Genomic DNA, 20756 nt, shown 5'->3' with positions numbered 1-20756 from the left:
AAGATGAGATTGAGCATAGACAATAATGTACTTGTGAATAGCATGTGCGTAGTTGTGATAAATCTGACTAAGTTATAGGAGAATATGAGTAATAAGAGAATTAGTTATGTAATTTAAACTGCCGTGGATTCCTGAAAGTGAGGGAAGGCCTAATGTATACTCCAAGAAACACTGCAACCGTGCTGATACATGTAGAAGCTCAACGTATTTGTTTTATGGTCTTGTGATTTAGGTCTCCTTCTTGAGAAGAAGGTGTGGTTTGATGCTGAGCAGAGGTTGGTATGGTCGGTTGACCCTGGCTGGATGCCAGGTGCCCACCAAAGCTGCTCTGTCACTCTCCTCCTCAGCTGGACAGGGGAGGGAAAATATAACAAAAAGCTCGTGGGTTGAGATAAGGATAGGGAGAGATCACTCGCCAATTACTGTCACAGGCAAAACAGACTCAACTTGGGGAAATTAATTTAGTTTATTACCAATCAAATCAGAGTAGGATAATGAGAAATAAAACCAAATCTTACAAGCACCTTCCCCCCACCCCTCCCTTCTTCCCAGGCACAGCTTCACTCCCGAATTCTCTACCTCCTCCCCACCAGCGGCGCAGGGGAACGGGGAATGGGGGTTGCAGTCAGTTCGTCACATGTTATCTCTGCCGCTCCTTCCTCCTCAGGGGCAGGACTCATCACTCTTTCCCTGCTCCAGCGTGGGGTCCCTCCCGTGGGAGACAGTGACTCTCCATGAACTTCTCCAACATGGGTCCTTCCCACAGGCTGCAGTCCGTCACGAACTGCTCCAGCGTGGGTCCCTTCCATGGGCTGCAGTCCTTCAGGAGCACACTGCTCCAGCGTGCGTCCCCCACGGGGTCACAAGTCCTGCCAGAAAAACCTGCTCCAGCGTGGGCTCCTCTCTCCACAGATCTGCAGGTCCTGCCGGGAGCCTGCTCCAGTGTGGGCTTCCCACAGGGTCACAGCCTCCTTCGGGCATCCACCTGCTCCAGCGTGGGGTCCCCCCCGGGCTGCAGGTGGATATCTGCTCCACCGTGGACCTCCCTGGGCTGCAGGGGGACAGCCTGCCTCACCATGCTCTTCTCCATGGGCTGCAGGGGAATCTCTGCTCTGGCACCTGGAAAACCTCCTCCTCCTCTTTGTTCACTGACCTGGGTGTCTGCAGAGTTGTTTCTCTCACATATTCTCATTCCTCTCTCTGGCTGCAGTTTCTGTGCCCCAGCAACTTTTTTTTTGCCTTCTTAAATCTGTTATCCCAGAGGCACTGCCACCATTGCTGATGGGCTCGGCCTTGGCCAGCGGCGGGTCTGTCTTGGAGCCGGCTGGCATTGGCTCTATCGGACACAGGGGAAGCTTCTAGCAGCTTCTTACAGAAGCCACCCCTGTAGCCCCCCAGCTACCAAAACCTTGCCATGCAGACCCAATACAGTTGGTTTTGAGAATTTCATGAAAGGTGTTCATGTTCCTGTGAATCAGTGATCCAACTAAATTCATATAACAATGTCAGGAATTTTTGCATTTTATTCAGTTGGCTTTGGGTCTGGACTTCTTTTTTACTTGTTTGTATTTATAGAAACCTTTATTTGTCATATGTTTATACCCTTTCTTCATAACCAAAACCATATTTCTCTGGGTGACTGATGAAAAATTTTTAAAATGTATTTCAGTTGTGTGTACTTCTCAGAATATAAGACTCAAACTTGTAGTTTGAAGATTAATGGGTCTTAAATTGCAGCACTAATTTTTAAATTAATACCAAGTGTAAGCACAGTCAAAATAGGTTTTAGAGAGAGCAGACAGTGCCTCAGTGATGGCCCAGGTCTCATTTTGAATTAATCCTTGGCCGTAAAAAATATCAGAGAAGTGTTTCGCCTTTTTTCTTTTATCTGTAACGTTGTCACAATAATACACAGCATATGAATGCTACCGAGATGATTTAGTTGGTGAATAGTTTGCAACTTACAAATTAGCTATACCAGCATCTAATTCCTGTGTGCTAAACCTTACCCTATATGTGTGCCTCTGCATTCTGAATGTGGGCCATGGCACTCGGACAGATCTGCCTGTAGTTTGCAATTGCACTGAAGACAAAGCAGGTAGTCCTCGTGAGGGTTCTTTTCAGTATTGGTTGCTCCTTATAAACCCATACTTACTGCTACTGACCCTTGCAACCCATTCACAACAGTTGTTAGAAATGGGCTTTCTCTACAGGAGGCATCTGAAAATGTGATCCAGCTGCCTGTATTTCCTCCATAGGAGGCAATGCAAGATCAAGCAAGGCCAAGGTGTTTCAGCTGGAACTTTGCTTTCAGGTTTCCTCAGTTATCACTATTTAATATGAATGTCTTTCTATGGCAGAGACTTTCTTCCTCTGATTGCTGTCCCATGCTAGTATGCTTGTTGTGGTTTGGTTGTGTTGTTGATTGTTTCGTTATTTTTTTCCTTTGTGTTTTTTTTTTTCTTCCTTACTGATGATATTTTTTTTGCTTGGCAAACATTGCGTTAAATCTTTTCTCCTCCCCTGTATCCTCCCAGTGTTGTCCTTGATTTAACCACCAAATAGTTTGCATATGTACTGTGGGTTCTCACATGGCGATGAGGTTGCTTGGCATAGTCTCTTAGATTTCTGATACATCCTGGTACTTCTCCTATGGTATATTCTTCTTACCTTCACGCTCACAGTTCTGAAAAGAAAAAATAAATCCAGTCTGTAATATGTTTGGTCTTCTGTAGTGCCAACCCGCTGATCTCTTAAACTGAAGAATTTCCCAAAAGGAGCAGGGTGATGGTTTTGAAATTACTGGCAGATGCCTCAGTAAAGCTATGGCAATGCTTTGAATACACTGAGGCTTTCAAGGAAGTATTTGAAATTGGGTTTACAGCTTTCTCTCAGGAAAGGTCAGGCAACATGCTGGATTAGACAAGAAATCGCACTTTTAAACAGTGAGAGGTGTGTGTGAGAGAGAGAGAACAAAGTCTGCCAGAGGTTTGTGGGCACATGAAATTTGGATAACTGTAAAAGTCCATCAAGTTAGGTACAGTGTTTCCATCAATGGCATTTACCTGTGTGTTTTGGAAAAAACATGCAAGGAAATCTTAGTGTCTGACTGTGATAAAACACTTCTCAGGAGAAGTTCCTTTTCAAACCTAATTGTGAACTTGTGTGTGGAATCATATTCCTATTTTTAAGAATGCTTTGTCAATATAAACACAGAAGTAACTACTTACAAATTAAACTTTTTACGTCCTTTTTTTGATTGCACCATACTTCAGCAGGTTGTAGTGATAAAATACATATGTTTTTGTGTCAATGGTCAAAAGTAAATTTTAAAAATATTAAGATATTTTGCATTTCGCTTTTCTGGATGACCTACTGATGAAAACAAACAGTAATGTTTGAATTACCTGGTTTTAGTTCCATTGTCTGCATTTTTACTGTAAACCCAGGGTTTTTTTTTCTCCTCTAACCTATCCATTACCAACCTTATGGCATATTTGGGCATGTAGAAGTTGTTCTGTTTTTTCCAATTTCTGCATTTGTCTCCCTTCTTCCCACATGCCTGAAAGCATGTGCTGGGAGAAGGATTTAACTTCTAAGATGAGCAGAGCTCAGCGCAGTGAATACAGTTAAACTTGTGCTACTAAATAACAGTAATGTTTTGCATTCCATTTAGAATAATTTGTTAGAAATTTACTTTTAATAATGAAACTAATTCTAAATTATTTCTAATAATTTTTATGTTTCAGTTCCTTAAAGACGTTCTCTAATATTCCTCAAGGTTCACTAATATTCCTAAAGCAATAATTAGAGTAACTTTTATTTTGCCGCACTGATTGTACATTGTCTAAGAAGTCCTCTGTGGTTGTGTTTTGCCAATGGACACATTTGGTTATCCAGCTAAATCCTTAATGTATGAAAAAGGAAAATGAGGAACAAGTATCTTACTGGCGTTTCTGCTTGGTTTTAGATTTGAATCAGTACAGCAGGAACTAAGCAACACCACAGCACAAAACAAAGAGTTGCAGAGAGAGATGGAGCGATTACAGTCAGAGGTTACAAGGTTCAAAACAATGCAGCTGAAAGCAGCAAAGGATGCAGAAAAATACAAGGAAGAAAGGGATTCAGTTTTCAATGAATACCGCCTCATAATGAGTGAGAGAGATCAAGTAATCAAAGAGGTAGATAAGCTTCAAACAGAGCTGGAGCTTGCAGAGTCCAAACTGAAGAACACTTCTTCTGAGAAGCGAGTGGCTAGTGAAGAGATGGAAGCGCTAAGACAGGTACTAACCTATTGTTTTGGTGGGGAAGGGAAATGAGTATGCATTGTTGATGCTACAATCAGAAATGTATGACTGATTAATGGAAAATAGGAATGCACTGCAAAGAGGAAATTCTGTGCTGATGTTTTCCTATAGCAGTCCTTTATACTATCAATTTATTAAGCTTCCGTGTTTGAAAAATTGAAATTTGCTATTCACTTGACTTAATTCTGTTCTGCAGATTATAAATCTTTCCTTTACTGCATTAGTTTTCTATGCTTTCTCAAGTAATGCTCTCTGTAGCAATATCGCTCTAAATATTCATTGTTTTTAACTTCTAACCTCTACAGGAACCACTGGATACTATCTACTATGACTTAAGACGGTACATGATAAAGTAGTCTCAAACATTTATGCAAAGCCTGTGCTGACATGCATGTTCTTACTCATTGCCCTCCTTCTGCCTTTAAGTTAAAGAGGATATTTTGAAGATTTTTCAGTACAACTCAGGCATGCCTTAAAGTGTGTGAAACCAGAACTTTGTATTTTTCAGCAATATGTTCTTGAAATGCTTATACCACAACCATGTTATAATGATGCTGTTAAGGTTTCCAAAACACAATTTGCTGCTTGGTTTCATTTCAGCTGACATGCATTCACTTGACCCTTTGGTTTACAAATACTTAATTTAGCATGAAATAGATACAAGCAAACATATTGCATTGCCTATAAATCTCATTTTACTTTTTTCACAGCATTACATCTGAACAAAATGCCTTTTATGAAAAATTAAAGTGTGGAGCTTTTTTTTAAATAACACCGTTGTTGAGGGACATAATGTGGATTGTGACATACAGCATCGGGGCTTTTAAAAATAACTAACTTTGGTTTTAAAAATTCACAGTTTTCAACCCCGTGTATTTGTCAGCTAAGTAATTGAGCTTCTACAGTGAGTGAGGTTTTAATACATGTTTCATGCCCATTCTACTTCCATCAAAGCCATTAAGCCAATAGAATTATCTGTTGATTTCAGTGGAATCAGGGTAGGTAGCTAATACGGAATACTGATGGAGGCAGCCAAAATTAGTTGTTCTGCTCCAATTTGTTGTATCTGTCATTGTGGCACTATAAGTAATTTGCCAAAGTGCTTTAAGGGGCAGGAAATTAAAATTTTAAATACATGCATATTCCCTCCTACCTAGATGACTTGAATGGGTGTTTGAGTAAGAACCAGAAAGAGCCTAGGACTGGTGAGTGAGATGCTGGCAGGGCACAGACATGCATTTTTCTTCACCCCCAGAAATGGCCTATCAGAAAGCAGAAGTAACTGCTTCTATAATGTACTAGAAGGTGTAAAATAGCAGTACTGTGAGTTTTCTTTTTGTTCCTGTCTTCTTTTCTTGTAGCTATGACTCTTCTGCTGGTGAGTAGGTATGTTCCTGTGTCACATAGTACTGGCTCGCTGCAGCTGCATTCAGCGCGTAAGGGATTTTCTAGTTCTGGCAAGGCCAATGTTTGAAACATTGAAAAAATTTATTGATCAAGTGATATGTTCACTTGAAATAGTATCCTGAAAGGTGCTCCTGCGTAAGTGGGATTAATCCTGTTGGTGAATACTTGGTCTGGTGTTTGCCAAAATGTTACTTAATGGTCTTTGCTTTCTTTTTGATGTACAGCAGCTTTAAGTGCCTTATTACATAGCGCCCATTGACTGATTGAAACAGCACTGAATCCATTTAGGTCATTTAGAATGTAGTTTCTTCCCTGAAGCTTGTGTTTGCTAGTGTACCTCTTCTGTCCCAAAGAAATGCAAAAGCAACTGAAATGGAGAAGACATTGATTTTTTTTAAGCATTATAATGTGAGCAGTTACTGATGAGGTCAGTCAATGTCCTAGTTGGGTATTTAAGCTTTATTGGTCACATATGCCCAAACATAATGGGTTAATTTACATCCAAAATGTACTAATTGTCTGGCTTTTATAGAGATAATAGAAGAAATCTCAGGATTTTGCGCTGTGGACAGTTTTGGATTAAGGTCTTATGAGTTTGGCCACTCAAAGCTAGGGATTAGATGTTATAGATTTCCCCCTCTACTTTCCCCAGTGGTGTTTGGTTTTGGCATAATCTTTTGCTCCAGCAAATACTTAGAATGTCTTGTTTTATCTCAGTGGTAGTCAGCTTTCCCCTCTGTTTAATAGACCTGTTGTATTTTATCCTGTATTTTATCCTTATTGCACTATATTCTGATGCAAGAAATTCCTTCAAACATAAGAATTCTACACAAATTCAGAATTGTTCTTCAAACCAAGCCAGTCTAATGTTTCCAGACAAAAGCTGCTCTAGTCAGTGCCAAATGGCACATTGCCCTGTGCTATAATGTTGTAATTTTGTGCAAATGTCCCAGGAAAAAGACAGAGGTGAAATTTTACTACTGACCACTGGAGGCAATGGCTGTTCTTATTCAGATAGTTTATATTGAGCATGCTGGAATAAACTGTGACAATATGTATTTTTTCCAATCACCTTAAAGTACTGTAAATTCTTGTTTAATGAAGGGCTTGCTGAGAACTTTCCCTCTGCCTTCATACTTGATGACTTTCATCTCAGCTGCATGCGGGAAAAGACTTTAATGTTTTTGTGTAAGTTTTATACATGCATTTGCACATTTCATACAGACTATCGTTAAGCTGTGCAAAACGTTGCTTCCAGTACTAAAATTTGTTTGCAGTGCCAGATGGGTCAGGGATTTCTCTCTTCAGAGGTACTGAGCAACGGAAGCTCTTCCTGATGTTGAAAAAACTTGAGTGCTTGGGTAATTGACATTCACTGATATGTTTAAAGTTCAGAGTGAGTCATTAATTCTAGTGCTTGTCTGTTACTCTACAGCAAAAATACTGCTTTTGATATTGTCGCAGAAAAGCCTGACCAGCCTTAATTAGATGCCATATCTCAAAAACAATTATGTTAGTAAAGCAAAATGCAATTGTCACCCATGCTTTAAATACTCAATCTTATTCCTTGGAAACTGTAGAGGAAAATAAAAGGGAAGTCAGTTTATGCCATGATGTCTTTCTGTCCTTAAGTATTTAGAACCTTTTCTTCTTTTGCTTTTGAGATGTCAGCTCTCTCTGGTAATCTTTTTGAGATCAAAACATCAATAGTTTTCAGTTGGGAGTGCCCATATGTAGAAGGACTTCTTTGTAGCCATTGGCTGAATGCTTCTAGAGAGCTGCACCTCCTTAAAATTTAGTGGCATGAAATTCAACTGTTACAATGCCTGATTTTTCCAATAGGAAGTCTAGTTTAAACTATTTTAAAAGGACATTGTATTTTAGAGCTACATTTACCTCATCTTTCTTATTATGATGCAGTTGAATTCCACATTTAATAATATGTGCTGTCATTCTGCTTTATGGCATACTGTAGTTTTATCTTTGCACATTGGTGTCTTACTGGCGTATGACTTCAATGTCCCTTTAAAACTTATGAGGAAGCTCTAAGATACTTATGTAGCTCGGTTGTCTAAATTATTTCAGTCCTATAAAATCGAGGCAGTTGCTTAAAAATATTTGCAATATATATTCTTACCCTTTGCTATATTTAAAGCATTTTTAAAACACCAAGTCTGACTGGTTAAGAACTTTCCCTCATTTAGGTTCCTCAAAACTGTGAATGCCCCCAGATTCTTGCTTACTTTTGACATAGCATTGTGCTAATGTGATGGTATGATATGTTTAATACCAAATTTAATATTCTTTACTAGTACTTACTTGTATGTAATGTGAGTACAGTCCTGTTCTGCTCCGATTTTTCAGAATATTAGTGGTAAACTCTAGGCTTTTAAGGTGTCAGTGTGTATCCAGTTGGAAAGATGAATTATTTCCTTCTGTACTTAACCTACTGCAAACAATGGATCTTGTTTTAGGAGCTAAACTCAGCTCTAGTGGAAAGAGATCGAGCAATTTGTGAGAGGAATGAGTTGCTGGAAAAATACTGTCATGAAGTGAAGGACAAAGCTGAGGCCCAGAAGGAACTTGACCAAGCTTGCAAGGATATAGAGACAGTGAAGGAAGAAAGAGATGTTGCCAGGAAAGAGAGAACAGAAGCTATCATCCAGAGAGACCATCTACTAAGGGAATATTATCAAGCCCGTCAGGTATTGCAAGTCTTCACAGATGCCTTTTTCTTTCTTAGCTTCAGTGGGTCAGTAATTTTCAAGAGATTAGTTAAAGGTCTGAGCAGATTGGATGTCTTCCCCCTTTTCCCCAAGTCACTCTAAAATACCTACGTATAAACACACATACGTTCTTCAAGATGTAGTGACAGAACTTCTTGTTTGAAAGAAATACAGTCATGCTTCATATTAAGTTTCTGTTTGTAAAAAATAAATGGCAAATAAAATATTGTGGTGGCTTGTTGCCATCTATAATGTGTGTTGTTCATCCCTGTGACCTGCTCAGGATGTTAGGTATTTCTAATACTTCAAAAAGGAAGTTAATTGAAGTGTGATTGTAAATTTTCTAATCTATACACGTTCTTAGTGTAAATATGCTATTCTGACAATTTATGTCTCTCTGTGGGTAGTAACATTCTTACAATTGTGCACACTTACCAATGCTCATCTTGTGTGCGATACTAAATATCAATCCCCATACAACTGTAAATGCTTACACATAATGTAGTACAAAAATGCATAGTATCACAACTGTTATGCTCATGAAATAAATAATGAATATGCAATTATTTAATATTAAACTAGATATTTTGGATTGTTTTCATTAAACTTGTATTCTCTTTTCATTGAATACCAACACTTTACCAGTACAAAAAAAGTTTATAGTCTTGCCTGTCATACTGATTTGCCAATCCTGAATGAGTGTGTGGGGTAGCGATTAAACTATGTTTTCAGTTATACCGGAAATAAATCTTTGATTGTGTTTAGTTCTTCATGGCCAAACCAATGGGATTTTGGAAACTTTTGTTTTTCTCAAGTAAGTTTGGGTGAACTTTGCTGTGACTTAGCAATGGACCTGCTCAGATGCTCACCTTTGGTCATTTCCAAATCAGAATTGACATTTTAAATATAAAGGTCCATTTGTTGGTCTGAGTGGATTTCTTGATTGTATTTTTCCTGCCAGTGGAGTGGAAGAGAAGAAAGTAATCCTTGAAAATGAAAGAGACAATCAAAATGCCAGACGTGACTCTTCATGGCCTCTATTTGGTCTTATTTGTTGCAACGTTTTATTTTTTAATGTTGAGGTGAGAATGTAAACCTGGGGTTTAAGGTTCAGCGTTCTCTTATTTTTGAATATGATTATAACTCAGAGAAAAAAAGAGGCTTTAAAGTGTATTAATCGTGACTTAGTAGTCTCTCTTTGATTCATGGTCATGCATTCAGGTCTTAAAAACATTCCTCCAAAGTTTAATCTTGAATCAAATGACACATCTAGTCAGATACAGTAGATTTATTTATATTCTTGAAATTAATCACACACAGCTGTTTGCAAGCCCGTGGCCTTCAGTGCTTGTGGTGGGCTATACTGTTGTAGTTGTATTTATTGTGCTGCAAGCTTTGAGTATTCTTTATGTATTTGTCTTATTCTTGTCATCGTGTCTCTTGTTCAAAATAGAGAATGTTAGCAAAACAAGTTAATTTAAGCAGAAAGTAATTCTTACCTAAACCAAGAAACATTCCAACAAAACTTTTCTGGAATTCTGTTGCTCTGCTTTGGAGTTAAGGGACCTGTGTGAATCACAAGTCTGTTTTGTGAACATGTGTGTCTAGTTGTGCCAGGGCAAATAACAGACGTTAATGTTGGAAATCTGTGTTGTAACTGCGTATAATGGTGTATCTGATTTCTAAATATCCTTGAAGTTTTTTCTGTCTGCTAAGCAGAACAAGATAGAAGCATGGAATGTCATCTCTAAAATACAAAATGTTCACTGATGTTATTTTGAAGGATTCTTATTCATGTAGACTGTATTCGCACAAATTTGTGTGCCACTGAATGAAATATGTTACAGCAGTTTTTATCTGTTTTTTCCCCAAAGTTGCCACTAAGATAAATGAACATTTTTCATGGAAAATGTGAGAATGGAATACATCAGGCAACACACATATAGTAAAACACCTAAAAATTGTGCCTAAAATACTTATCTATGTTTCTTAATTCCTAGATACAAGATTCTGCTACCCTAGACATAGAAAGAGCAAACAAAGAAATTGAAATGCTTCGGAAACAATATGAGGCAATGTCACAAGAACTAAAGGAAGCTGTCCAGGAAGCAGAAGTAGCCAAGTGTAGGAGAGATTGGGCCTTTCAAGAGCGGGATAAGATTGTTGCAGAAAGGGAAAGTATACGGTAAATGAATGCTAGATGGTACATGGGTGATCTTTATAACACCTTGTGTGCAGTTGATGCAATTCTAGGACTTGCTGGATTTTCCTAGCACTTCCTTCAACTTCTGCATTAGCTGTCACAGGGTGATTTCTTTGTTTTTTAAAAGTTGAGGACACCTTACAAGATACTCTGCTTTGTCTGTGCTTTCGTACTGATAATATGTCTCTAATAGATACCATAGAGCCTAACAGCACTGCTACGTAGGAACAACAAATTACACATTCTTTTAGGCATAATATACCTAATCCTGCTATAGCTATAGTCCTGCAAATAATTCTGTACCTGTGGGGACATTTTGCAAAAAGTACCTAACATAGTTGCTCCTAAACATGTGTAAGAAACTAAGGGAACATACTTCAGTCAGAATTTTTTTGTGCTAGATTAAAGAAGATAGGTAGAAATAAAGTTTTTGAAAGGCATGAAGGAAGTTTCTGTTATCTTGACAAGCTTTTCCTTAAGACCTAGCATATGCAATTTTTTCCTTCCTTATACTTTTTTTTTTCTGAGAAAGAGCTTTTGAAATTGCTTTTTAAAATTTTGCATTAACTATACAATATGGTAAAACTTGTTTGTTACTTGATAGGGTTTTAAGTAACTAAATTGAAACTTCTTTGCTTCTGAAGGACTTTGTGTGACAACTTAAGGAGGGAGAGAGACCGGGCTGTGAGCGACTTGGCTGAAGCTCTTCGCAATCTGGATGACATGAGAAAGCAGAAAAATGACGCTGTTCGTGAACTGAAGGAACTGAAGTATGTTAGAGAAATGATCAAACTGCATGGAAATTTGTGATAAAAATTTTGGTTTGTTAGCTGTGTTCGCAAGCGAATCATATGTTGTTATAGCTGTGGGCAGCAGGTATTCAGATATTGTATGTGGAAACATTGCCTATGTATTTAATTATCATGGAAATTATTGTGGTGGGAAGGACCCTAAGTCTTACTATCTTAACCCTTTCATCTCATTAATGAGACACATATTCTAAGCTTTATACTGTGGAGATACACTTGAGCAATATCAGATTCTTTCACTGAAGTTGGATTAACTGCAACTTGGTTCCTCCCAACTGTATTCTCACTGGTTTATGAATGCAAGGAAGATGTGCATCATATGTCATCTCAGTGGGTTGTGGGAGAGGTTTTGCTGTTGATATTTATCATGCCCCACTTGTCCTGAGCATACCAATATAGCTCCTCTGAGGGTAAATTAAATGCATTTTGGGAGATGTTAGAAACCTAACTGTGTAATTCAATCATGTAAAAATAATGCAAAAAATGTAAGATGTATGTTAGGACAATATAGAGAAAAAGAAAGTCAATTTGATAATAGCGTAAGAGTATTGGAAAGATGGAAGCATGGGGCAAATTCTTGGCACAGCTTGGATTGCTGAGTTAGAAAACAAAATACAAAGTATCTCATAACAATGACATTATGTATCAATTTATTTAAAAGGGTTGTCTGTGTTCATAAATAATTATTTTCTTTGCCTAGGGAGAAGATGGAGAATCAGTTGGAAAAGGAGGCCAGATTCCGTCAATTGATGGCCCATAGTTCCCATGACTCAGCCATAGACACAGATTCTCTGGAATGGGAAACAGAAGTGGTAGAATTTGAAAAAGACAGAGTAAGTCAAAAACACCAACTGCATTGTCTTATATATTGGATACCTTTAAGTCAATTGTAACATCTTGATACTAGATATGATTAAAAATAACTTTTAATCTGTGTTTTTTTTATTTCTTAATTGTTGTTGTGCGAGGAACCACACACATGTGCAGCAAGTGCAGTAACGTCTACATGAAAGTAGTTGGCAAAACCAAACTGTTATACACAAGCTTTGCATTTTTCTTCATATGAATTATAAGTAAAAATAGTTCCTTCACCTGATGTTTCAGGGTACCCAGGTCCATGTACTATAGGAAATGTTTTAAGTTAAACATTTAGTATTCTTTAAGTTAGTGATTCCTTGCAGAAATAGCAGCGCTAAGGCAGCCGAAACTTAAGATTTGATGGAGAAACTGATTTCAGAGAGCCCAGTCCTCTACTCTTACAGGCAACATCACTTATAAACTATGCATAAAATAGTTAAGGTTTTTACATGAGGTTATTTCTCTTACTTTTGCTCAGATTTGATGGTTAGAAATTTTAAAGTATTAAAAGTATTTATTCATGATGAATGTATGTTTTAGGGCAACATTGCCCTTCAGCTTAAAAAATCTGGGATGAAAGGAGATGCTAATCTCTCTTGCTTGTCTGTAGAGAAAGTTAAATCCTTTTCCGTTTTGGGATATTAAATAAAGTTCTTATGTTTAGCTTTCCAGATAACCTCTGCATCCTTTCATTATCCTAGTAGTACTTTTCTCCATTTAATTTTATTTTTCTTCGTTGTAGTCTAGAATTTTTATTTCACTGCTTTGTATGCTAGTCTTGTATTCTCTTCTATTGGAAATTTTTGACTGGCACATCACATTGTTTGCTAGTAGTAATCTTTTTGACTGCATAGAACACACAGGTGGTCTTCCAGATGGTGTTTCATTTATAACAGCTTCTGCATATACCAGAATTTCTTTCTCATTCCTGAATGACATAGTTTGTGATTTAATGCTGTCAAATACAGTCCTTTTTATTTTACTGCAATATTTGGGGTCATCTTTTTTTATGCTCTTCCAATCTGTCTGTGTTCTGACAGTGCATCCCAACAAAATCACTAATACATTTTTTTTTTTGACACTAAAAATATTATTTAGTACTATTATATGTTGAAATATATAGATTGAAAAGACTATATGAACTGAGCACCAATGCAGATCCATCAGGACCACCGCCTGTAAATTCTTTCTGGGATAACCATTCCTCTTTCACCATGCTTTTCCATCTCTTTTGACCAGCTCCTTCATCATTGGATTTTGTGCATTGCCATCTTCTCCATTTTAACTGATAACTAATAATTTTGCTTTTCTTTTGTCTGTAAAATGAGTTGGCAAGTCTAGCATATGCTGTACCTGTGATAAACAACATTGCAGCCTGATGAATTTTCCATTCATGTGCAGTTATTTAGTTATTCTTTACTTCAAAGATTGTTCTAAATGTTTGCATTACTGAGATCAAATGTGTAGACTTTGTCATTTGACTATAGGTTTCCCTTTCCTAAACATGGGGATTACACTAGCTGCTATCAAATGATAGTAATAATATTGTGCCAACCTTGATTAGATATATGGGAAAGTCCTTGCTGACCTACCAGCATTTGAATTCCAGGATGGAGATTATAGAGTTGAATACATTTAAATCCTTTTATTTTTGCTTCAACTTCACCTGTCTGCTTAAGCTTGTGTTCTAAATAATCACTCGGCTCAAAACTGTGAGAAACAATATTCACTTTTCAGCTCTGAGGCTGTGCAATGATGCTGTGATCTCTACTCGATCTTTATTTTGTGGCAGCCCCATGTTCTTTCCTATGAACTTTTTTCTTACATAGAATATTTGGAAGTATCATAAAGATTTTAGTATATTTTTGGCAGGTTTAGCTCAATGTAACTTCTGGTAAATATTCATATTTTTGCATGTTTTATCTTCAGCTTTTATCGGGTGTCTTTTGCACTCCCTGAAGACTTTATGCTCTTCTGATTTTAAGGTGATTAGCCATCAAACCATGTCTAGAACCATGCCTTACATGTCTGATTTAAGCTGTCTTTAATTTTTGCATGTTAGATTTTAAGTTTCAAGTATTGTCTCCCTTCAGTATGCTGAGATGGTTGGTCCAGCTGATTTCAAGTAGAGTTCTCTAATTTTTGTAAGTGTAGTATTTAACACTGAAAGTAGCAATAATAAATCAGTTTGTGATTAGTTGGTACCAGTTTATTTTCTTTAACCAGTTTTTTTTACAGTCACCTTGCCATTTACCAAAGCAAACGCTAAATTAAATTTTCCATGTTTGATTCAATGACCGATCTGTTAAAGATGTTTATCACTTTTCACATCAAGGATGATCTGTTTTGGATCACGGTTGGTAGAATATCGCCTCTAATCTGTATTTAGAAATGGTCCCCCATAATGTTAGAACTCTCTTTCCTGTTTACTTCCGGTCTCTAGCCGTATCAAAGCGGGCATCTTTCTGAGTTCATCACTAAGACACAATGCTGTTTCCTTACCTTTACAATTGTTTTTTCCCCAAGTAATGCCCATTCTCGGGGGACATGTCCTTGTTCTCCCATTACACATCCAGCATCATACCTTAAGACAGGTTATATGCGTCTGAACGTGCTTTCTTGCATGTTGTTCTGCTTTCCTGTTCCTCCTTGGTGAAGTTCCCCTTCTGCATTATTTCAGCCTTAATCTGAGAGAGAAGGATTGCTCTAATGCCAGAGGATGCCTAATGACTAATGGAAGCTTATATATTGAAGTACAAAATATAAAAACTTGCCTAGAACAGGTACCTTGTAAATGTAAGTGCCTAGTACAAACATGCAGTAATGCCTCTTGTGAACAGACAGCGGCACAATGGTTGCCAGTGCAGTTGAGTCACTTGTTAATAATATTTATTAGGACGATATGGACTTGAAAGCGCTTGGTTTTGATGTGGCAGAAGGCGTGAATGAACCATACCTCCCTGGAGACTGTGGGATCTTCGTTACCAAAGTAGACAAAGGAAGTATTGCTGATGGTCGATTAAGGTAGGGTTTGACTTTGGAAGATAGTTGTCTTTTGTTGATCATAAACTAAATGTGAGCATATTGTATATTGTCTTCAGTTTTCCTATTTTTTAAGTTCTTTTATATCATTGCTCATGTGTATGTCATTAATGTTTGTTGGGAAATTGCACTGAGAAGACCAATGCCTAAATACATTACAGAAATTAAACACACTTTGACTCATCCAGGATTCGAAATGTTCTTTTGTTTCTCTGTGTCTTACCTACTCTGTTTATTATCTCCTCAAACTTTGAGCTATGTATTTAAATTTTGGGAAAGACATGGTGTTGAGCATGGCGGGGAGGGCAAGGGGAAAGGAGAGTAGACCCAGGGATAATTTGAAACCTGCTCCTGTTCTTAGTGTTGATAGGAGGCTTTTAATAACCCTCCTCTGTCCAAAGAGTTGCTTTTAAATAAGGAGTAGTCATCAGTGGTTTGAGAATATACTTTTGCTAGTGAAGTGCAGACTAGAAGTTCTGGTTTTCATTTAGCTGTTACTTAATGCTTTTTCAGGAATGGAGAACTCCAGATAATTAAGGATTAGCATATTGAGATCAGCTCTCTTGCATCCCTTTTCATGAATGTTACTCATGTGCTGCGTCCAGCAAAGTATGCTTATAACACTGACCTGCTTATTTCTGTTTATGTACCAGAGTGAATGATTGGTTGCTGAAGATAAATGATGTGGATCTTACTAATAAGGATAAAAAGCAAGTTATAAAAGCTGTTCTAAACGGAGGAGGTGTTATTAACATGGTGGTTCGAAGAAGGAAGTCCTTAGGTGGGCGAGTGATAACACCTCTTCACATCAATGTTTCCGGACATAAAGGTAATGGCTATAAAGGATGTACGTAAATGATACGTGTTTGTTCAGCCAAAAATGGCTTGACATAAAGGTACACGTTCTGAGCCTCTGCTTAAATCCCACTTAAACTGTTCCTTCCTTGTAGATGGGGTTTTTTCATTAATTGTTTTTAGCAAACTAAGAATGCTAGTATTGATGATAGCTTTATTCTGTAAGCACAGGTTTTCTTTTTTGTTCTTGCGTGGGTTTTGGGTGTTCTTGGGTTTTTTTAAATATATAGTTCTAGTTAGCTGCCTGCCTGGAGTGTTACCCAGAGTCTAAACAAGACTGTTAAACCCATCAGTCACCCTAGCTTTGTATGATTACATTAAATTTGGGGATATCCAAAATCCCTGTTTTCCCCCACTGTGTTCTTATTTCTTTTAAAGGGTTCTCAGAAATTGAAATTCAGTTGGTTTAGTAGTTATATTTCTTTCTCATGCAGGCGGGTCAGACGTGCTGTTTGAGCTATGTATTTGAACTGCAGGAGTAAATTCTTTTTTGTGTGTGTCTATTTCAGATAGTGGGGTCAGTCTAGAAAATGGAATATTTGTTGCTGCTGTTGTGCCTGGAAGCCCAGCTGCCAAAGAGGGTTCTCTTACTGTGGGAGATAGAATAATTGCTGTAAGTCTTAAGAATGCATTCTCCTTTTTTATTTTTTTTTTTATTTTAAAGTGTTATCATTGATGCTAGTCTTTAAGATCCCAAACTTTCCAGTTAATTTTTTATTTTCACTGTATTATACCCTTTTTGTATATTCACTAAATATTTATTATAAATTAATATGTTTGTAGGCTGAGTAATTAATATAACATACAGGTTATTTGCTACGCTTAGTTCATATGAGAATTTTTGACAGAGACACTGACTTACTCTTCACATTTGGCTTATATGTAATCATAATTGTGATTTTTATACTGAATAGGAAAGGTCAGTTCCAAAAAGACATCCCTTGGTTGGATGAAAGGTTTCTTGTCTTTTAAATTACGGTATCACAGATGTCATCCTTCTGGGGGGAAGTTTTTCCCTGTGTGCATTTGCAGCCTTAAATGACCTGTCTGATTTATGAACTCCTTTGAAACTGAAGGTGGTTACTGTGGATGTACAAATGCATAGAGGCTAAAGTAGTGAAAGAAGTGTTGTTACACTGTATCTCTGGGAGGAATAGCAAGATTGTAGTTAGGAGGCTTGTTTTTTTAGTGGAGAATGGAAAAAGACAGGACAAGGTCAACCAGACTTCAGTCATGTATAAATATAAAACTAGTGTTTTCCCTGTCTCAGAGATGCTACCTTAAGATGCTCTCCACCTGCTACTTTTCATTTACAGATGTCTGTTGTGGTTTTTTGTGTGTAGATCAATGGCATTGCACTAGATAATAAGTCGCTTACTGAATGTGAAGCTTTGCTACGAAACTGTAGGGATTCCCTTACCCTGTCACTGATGAAGGTGAGTAGGAGAAGCTAAATTTGCAGAATTTTCTTGAACTTATACAGAATCATTTTAGTTGTTCAGGGAAGAGTAAATGAAAAAAATGAATATATGATCATGGGAAAGTCTCTGCTAAAAATAAGACCATCCGGATGCATTTCACTGGTGGTATACTCACTGAACAGTTATTTCCAACGTGAGGCTATTGTGGCATCTGGTAGAAAATGGACCTTGTTTTTATTGCTCTTGCTTCTTTCCTATTTGTTTGCTGGTCACATAAAATGATTCCTAGCACAATTGCTTCTTTCTTCTTGGTTTCTGCTTCAGAGCTGCAGCAGAAAGATATATGAAAGATAAACTGCCTCCTGACTACAGAAAGGTTTGCTTTTAGTCAGGAGGGAGTTGTGCAGAAAACGGATCTCTGGCTATCATGAAGATTAAGTACAAGGCTTTCTTCTTAAGGCTTATTGCTATAAAAATATTATTCTGTTTTGCTTATTGAGTTTACAATCCCATTATGCTGGGCCTGTCACACAGGTTTGTGAGTGATAATTCCAGCTCCAGAGAGCTTGAGGTTTTAAGAAAGTAAAAAGATGAAATATTTGAGGGGAAATGGGCAGTGAAAGATGACTTATTAGCATCACTTAACAGAGGTAGAAGTAGAGTGCAGGTCCCTTCACTGTCAGTTCAGTGCTTCTGCCACCGTGTGGAGTTGCCCTTCTGGAATAGTTCTGAAAATGTTTCGAAAAATTCTTAACTTCATTTTATCTGATGTTCTGTGCTTTGAATGTGTAAGATTTTATTAAACCTTTCCCAACTGTATCTATACATGTCTTGGTGTATATTCAGATGTAGGTAAATCGAGGAGGCTAGAAAATGCCTCATACTAAACAGAAATCAGCCATAATAATAAGGTGATCACATGTGGTTTTTGTTTTAGGTTTTTCCTCAGAGTTCATCTTGGAGTGGTCAAAATATATTTGAAAATCTGAAGGATTCAGAAAAGATATCAAACTGTAGGGTTCATGGAACAGAGATACAAGCCCAAAATAAAAGAAATCTGAAACTCAACAGCTCGACCCAGACTGACATATTCAATCCAGACATCATGGATAGCAAGAAGGACCAGAGTGATCAGGGCAGCGGTTCGTTTTGCGATCACAAAACTTTCCCTAATAACTCATTACGAGTAGACTCTCATAGGAACACAGTGCACAGTTGCCACAGTAATTCAGAACACAGTCTCAGCTCCTTCAGCCCAGAGACATATGGGGACCGAGGCTATGGAGCTGTTGACTTGGACAACAGGAGGCTGCCTTATGAGCCTACAGGAGCTGACTGTATGATGGTTGAGACCACATTTGACAAAGGACATGGAACTAAGCATAGTGGTGGTACCTGGCCAAAAGTCATGGTGAATATCTCTACAACAGAAACAGAAAAGTTCTCTGTGTACAAAAAGCCAAAACAAAGGAAATCTATCTTTGACCCTGATACTTTCAAAAGACCACCAACTCCTCCTAAACTGGAATACCTTTCCCCTAATCAGGTAACAGGCCATTCACCTCAGCCATCAAAAGCTGAAGTGACTTCAACTCCTCCAACTCCTCCAAAGAGAAGTGACTCTATCAAATTTAAGCATAAACAGCAGGCAAGCTCGGCATCAGAGTCTACGGTAACAACTGGTTCACCACCCACCAGCCCAGCCACTGCCCAAGCTCCAGTTTCCTTGGCACTTAAACAGGACTCTGCTACTCTCAAGGGGCGCAGCAGGAATGCTGGGCATTATTATCGGGCGGAGGGAATTGACTGCACTCACCTCTCTTCAAGAAAATCCTGTGAAGATGACATTGGCTTTCAAAGAGTTGAAGAGCCAGAGGTTAAAAGACCGAGGCCAAAATCAGCTCCTGCTCTAAGGCATAAAATGACCCCTATGCCCATTCCTAATCCTGCGCTTCAGGTAGAAGCTTGGTATATTGAAGCACAAAACTAGAAATGTTGAAATGTATTTTCAGTGTGGTTTTGGGTGCGCAGTTACATGCCGTAACAGGAGAAGCATAGCCCGTCCTCAAAATCCAGGTCCCCTGAGAAGCTACCCCAGACTCATTTGGCACTTTGCAGTATCACAAAATACAAAATCAATTCATGAAGTTGCAGTATTTAACAGGCAGTGGTGGCTGCCAAACAGAACAATGGGGCTCCTTAGCAGCCACATCTTGGGTTTTAATGCTGCTTGTTGGAAGATCTGGGCTCTTTCTTGTATGTTTTTGACAACCTGAAAAAAAATTAAATAAAAAGGCAGAGAGGCAGCTTTAGAAAAGCTGAAAATAGGGCCTCAAGTTCTACAAAAGTCAGACTGGTTGCCCAGCTCACTGTACAAATTAACGGAAAAAGGTATACCATTCACAGTGTTGTTTTTTGTAAGTCTTTCTATGTGTCTAAATAATTTCGTAGATCTAATTTGAAATTCATAGGGTGTTAGGCACATTACACTGTAAAGATGGATGTTTTATGAGAATGTGGTTTAATCATACAGCTCAAAATGAGAGTATAATTTGTTAGAATAAACAACTCTTTTGTGGAGATTGTGGGTCATGTCTTAACAGAATAGCTGGAAGAAAAGTTTTATGCTGTCTAGGAAGAACCACCTGTTTAGATGACTACATTATATAAAGTGGCATAATCAGTAATGTAGTTTCAGGTCTACTGCCTCAGATTTGCTCAGGTGGCAGATACAGATTTCCCCCCCCCCCCCCCCCAGCTAAAATCTAAAATTTCAAAAAGTGTTATTTTTGCTTGTATATAATCACATCTTAATGACTTAGACTATCATATTCTTTTCCCGTACTTGTTTATATCTGGATCATCCCACCCTCTTCACAGAGTTTTAGAAAGAAAGAGACAGCAGAGCTGAATTGGAAGTAGTGCAAGGATTGGAGCCATATTTTGCAAAAATACTGGTATAAGAGAACAACTGGCGGTTTTGTTTGTCTTTTTTTGGCTGCTTCCATTGTATTTCTTCCGCATTCCCTAACATTTTTGGGGAAAAATAGTTACAGAGAGCTTTAAGCCTTTGTTATAGAAGCTTCCAGCAAATTCTGCATTATTGTTGTGGTTTAACCCCAGCTGGC

At 37.9% G+C, this 20756-nt stretch overlaps 1 protein-coding gene across 5 annotated transcripts in view; it reads left to right on the top strand.

Moving 5' to 3' along the window:
• Positions 1 to 20756, top strand: part of DLG5 (discs large MAGUK scaffold protein 5) — a 114219-nt gene that overhangs the window by 67480 nt on the left and 25983 nt on the right. For all 5 annotated transcript variants that reach the window (XM_030030408.2, XM_030030407.1, XM_030030410.2 and 2 more), the window contains exons 7-16: positions 3971 to 4283; positions 8189 to 8419; positions 10441 to 10625; positions 11288 to 11413; positions 12153 to 12285; positions 15207 to 15334; positions 16006 to 16181; positions 16717 to 16820; positions 17551 to 17643; positions 18566 to 19585. In XM_030030408.2, the coding sequence (XP_029886268.1) occupies positions 3971 to 4283; positions 8189 to 8419; positions 10441 to 10625; positions 11288 to 11413; positions 12153 to 12285; positions 15207 to 15334; positions 16006 to 16181; positions 16717 to 16820; positions 17551 to 17643; positions 18566 to 19585 (2509 nt within the window). The remainder of the gene's footprint in view (positions 1 to 3970; positions 4284 to 8188; positions 8420 to 10440; positions 10626 to 11287; positions 11414 to 12152; positions 12286 to 15206; positions 15335 to 16005; positions 16182 to 16716; positions 16821 to 17550; positions 17644 to 18565; positions 19586 to 20756) is intronic.

The sequence above is a fragment of the Aquila chrysaetos genome, chromosome 11 (assembly GCF_900496995.4).
Source record: "Aquila chrysaetos chrysaetos chromosome 11, bAquChr1.4, whole genome shotgun sequence".
NCBI lineage: Eukaryota > Metazoa > Chordata > Aves > Accipitriformes > Accipitridae > Aquila > Aquila chrysaetos.
The sequence above is the reverse complement of the archived record's forward strand: the minus strand, read 5'-3'. Positions and strand labels throughout refer to the sequence as shown.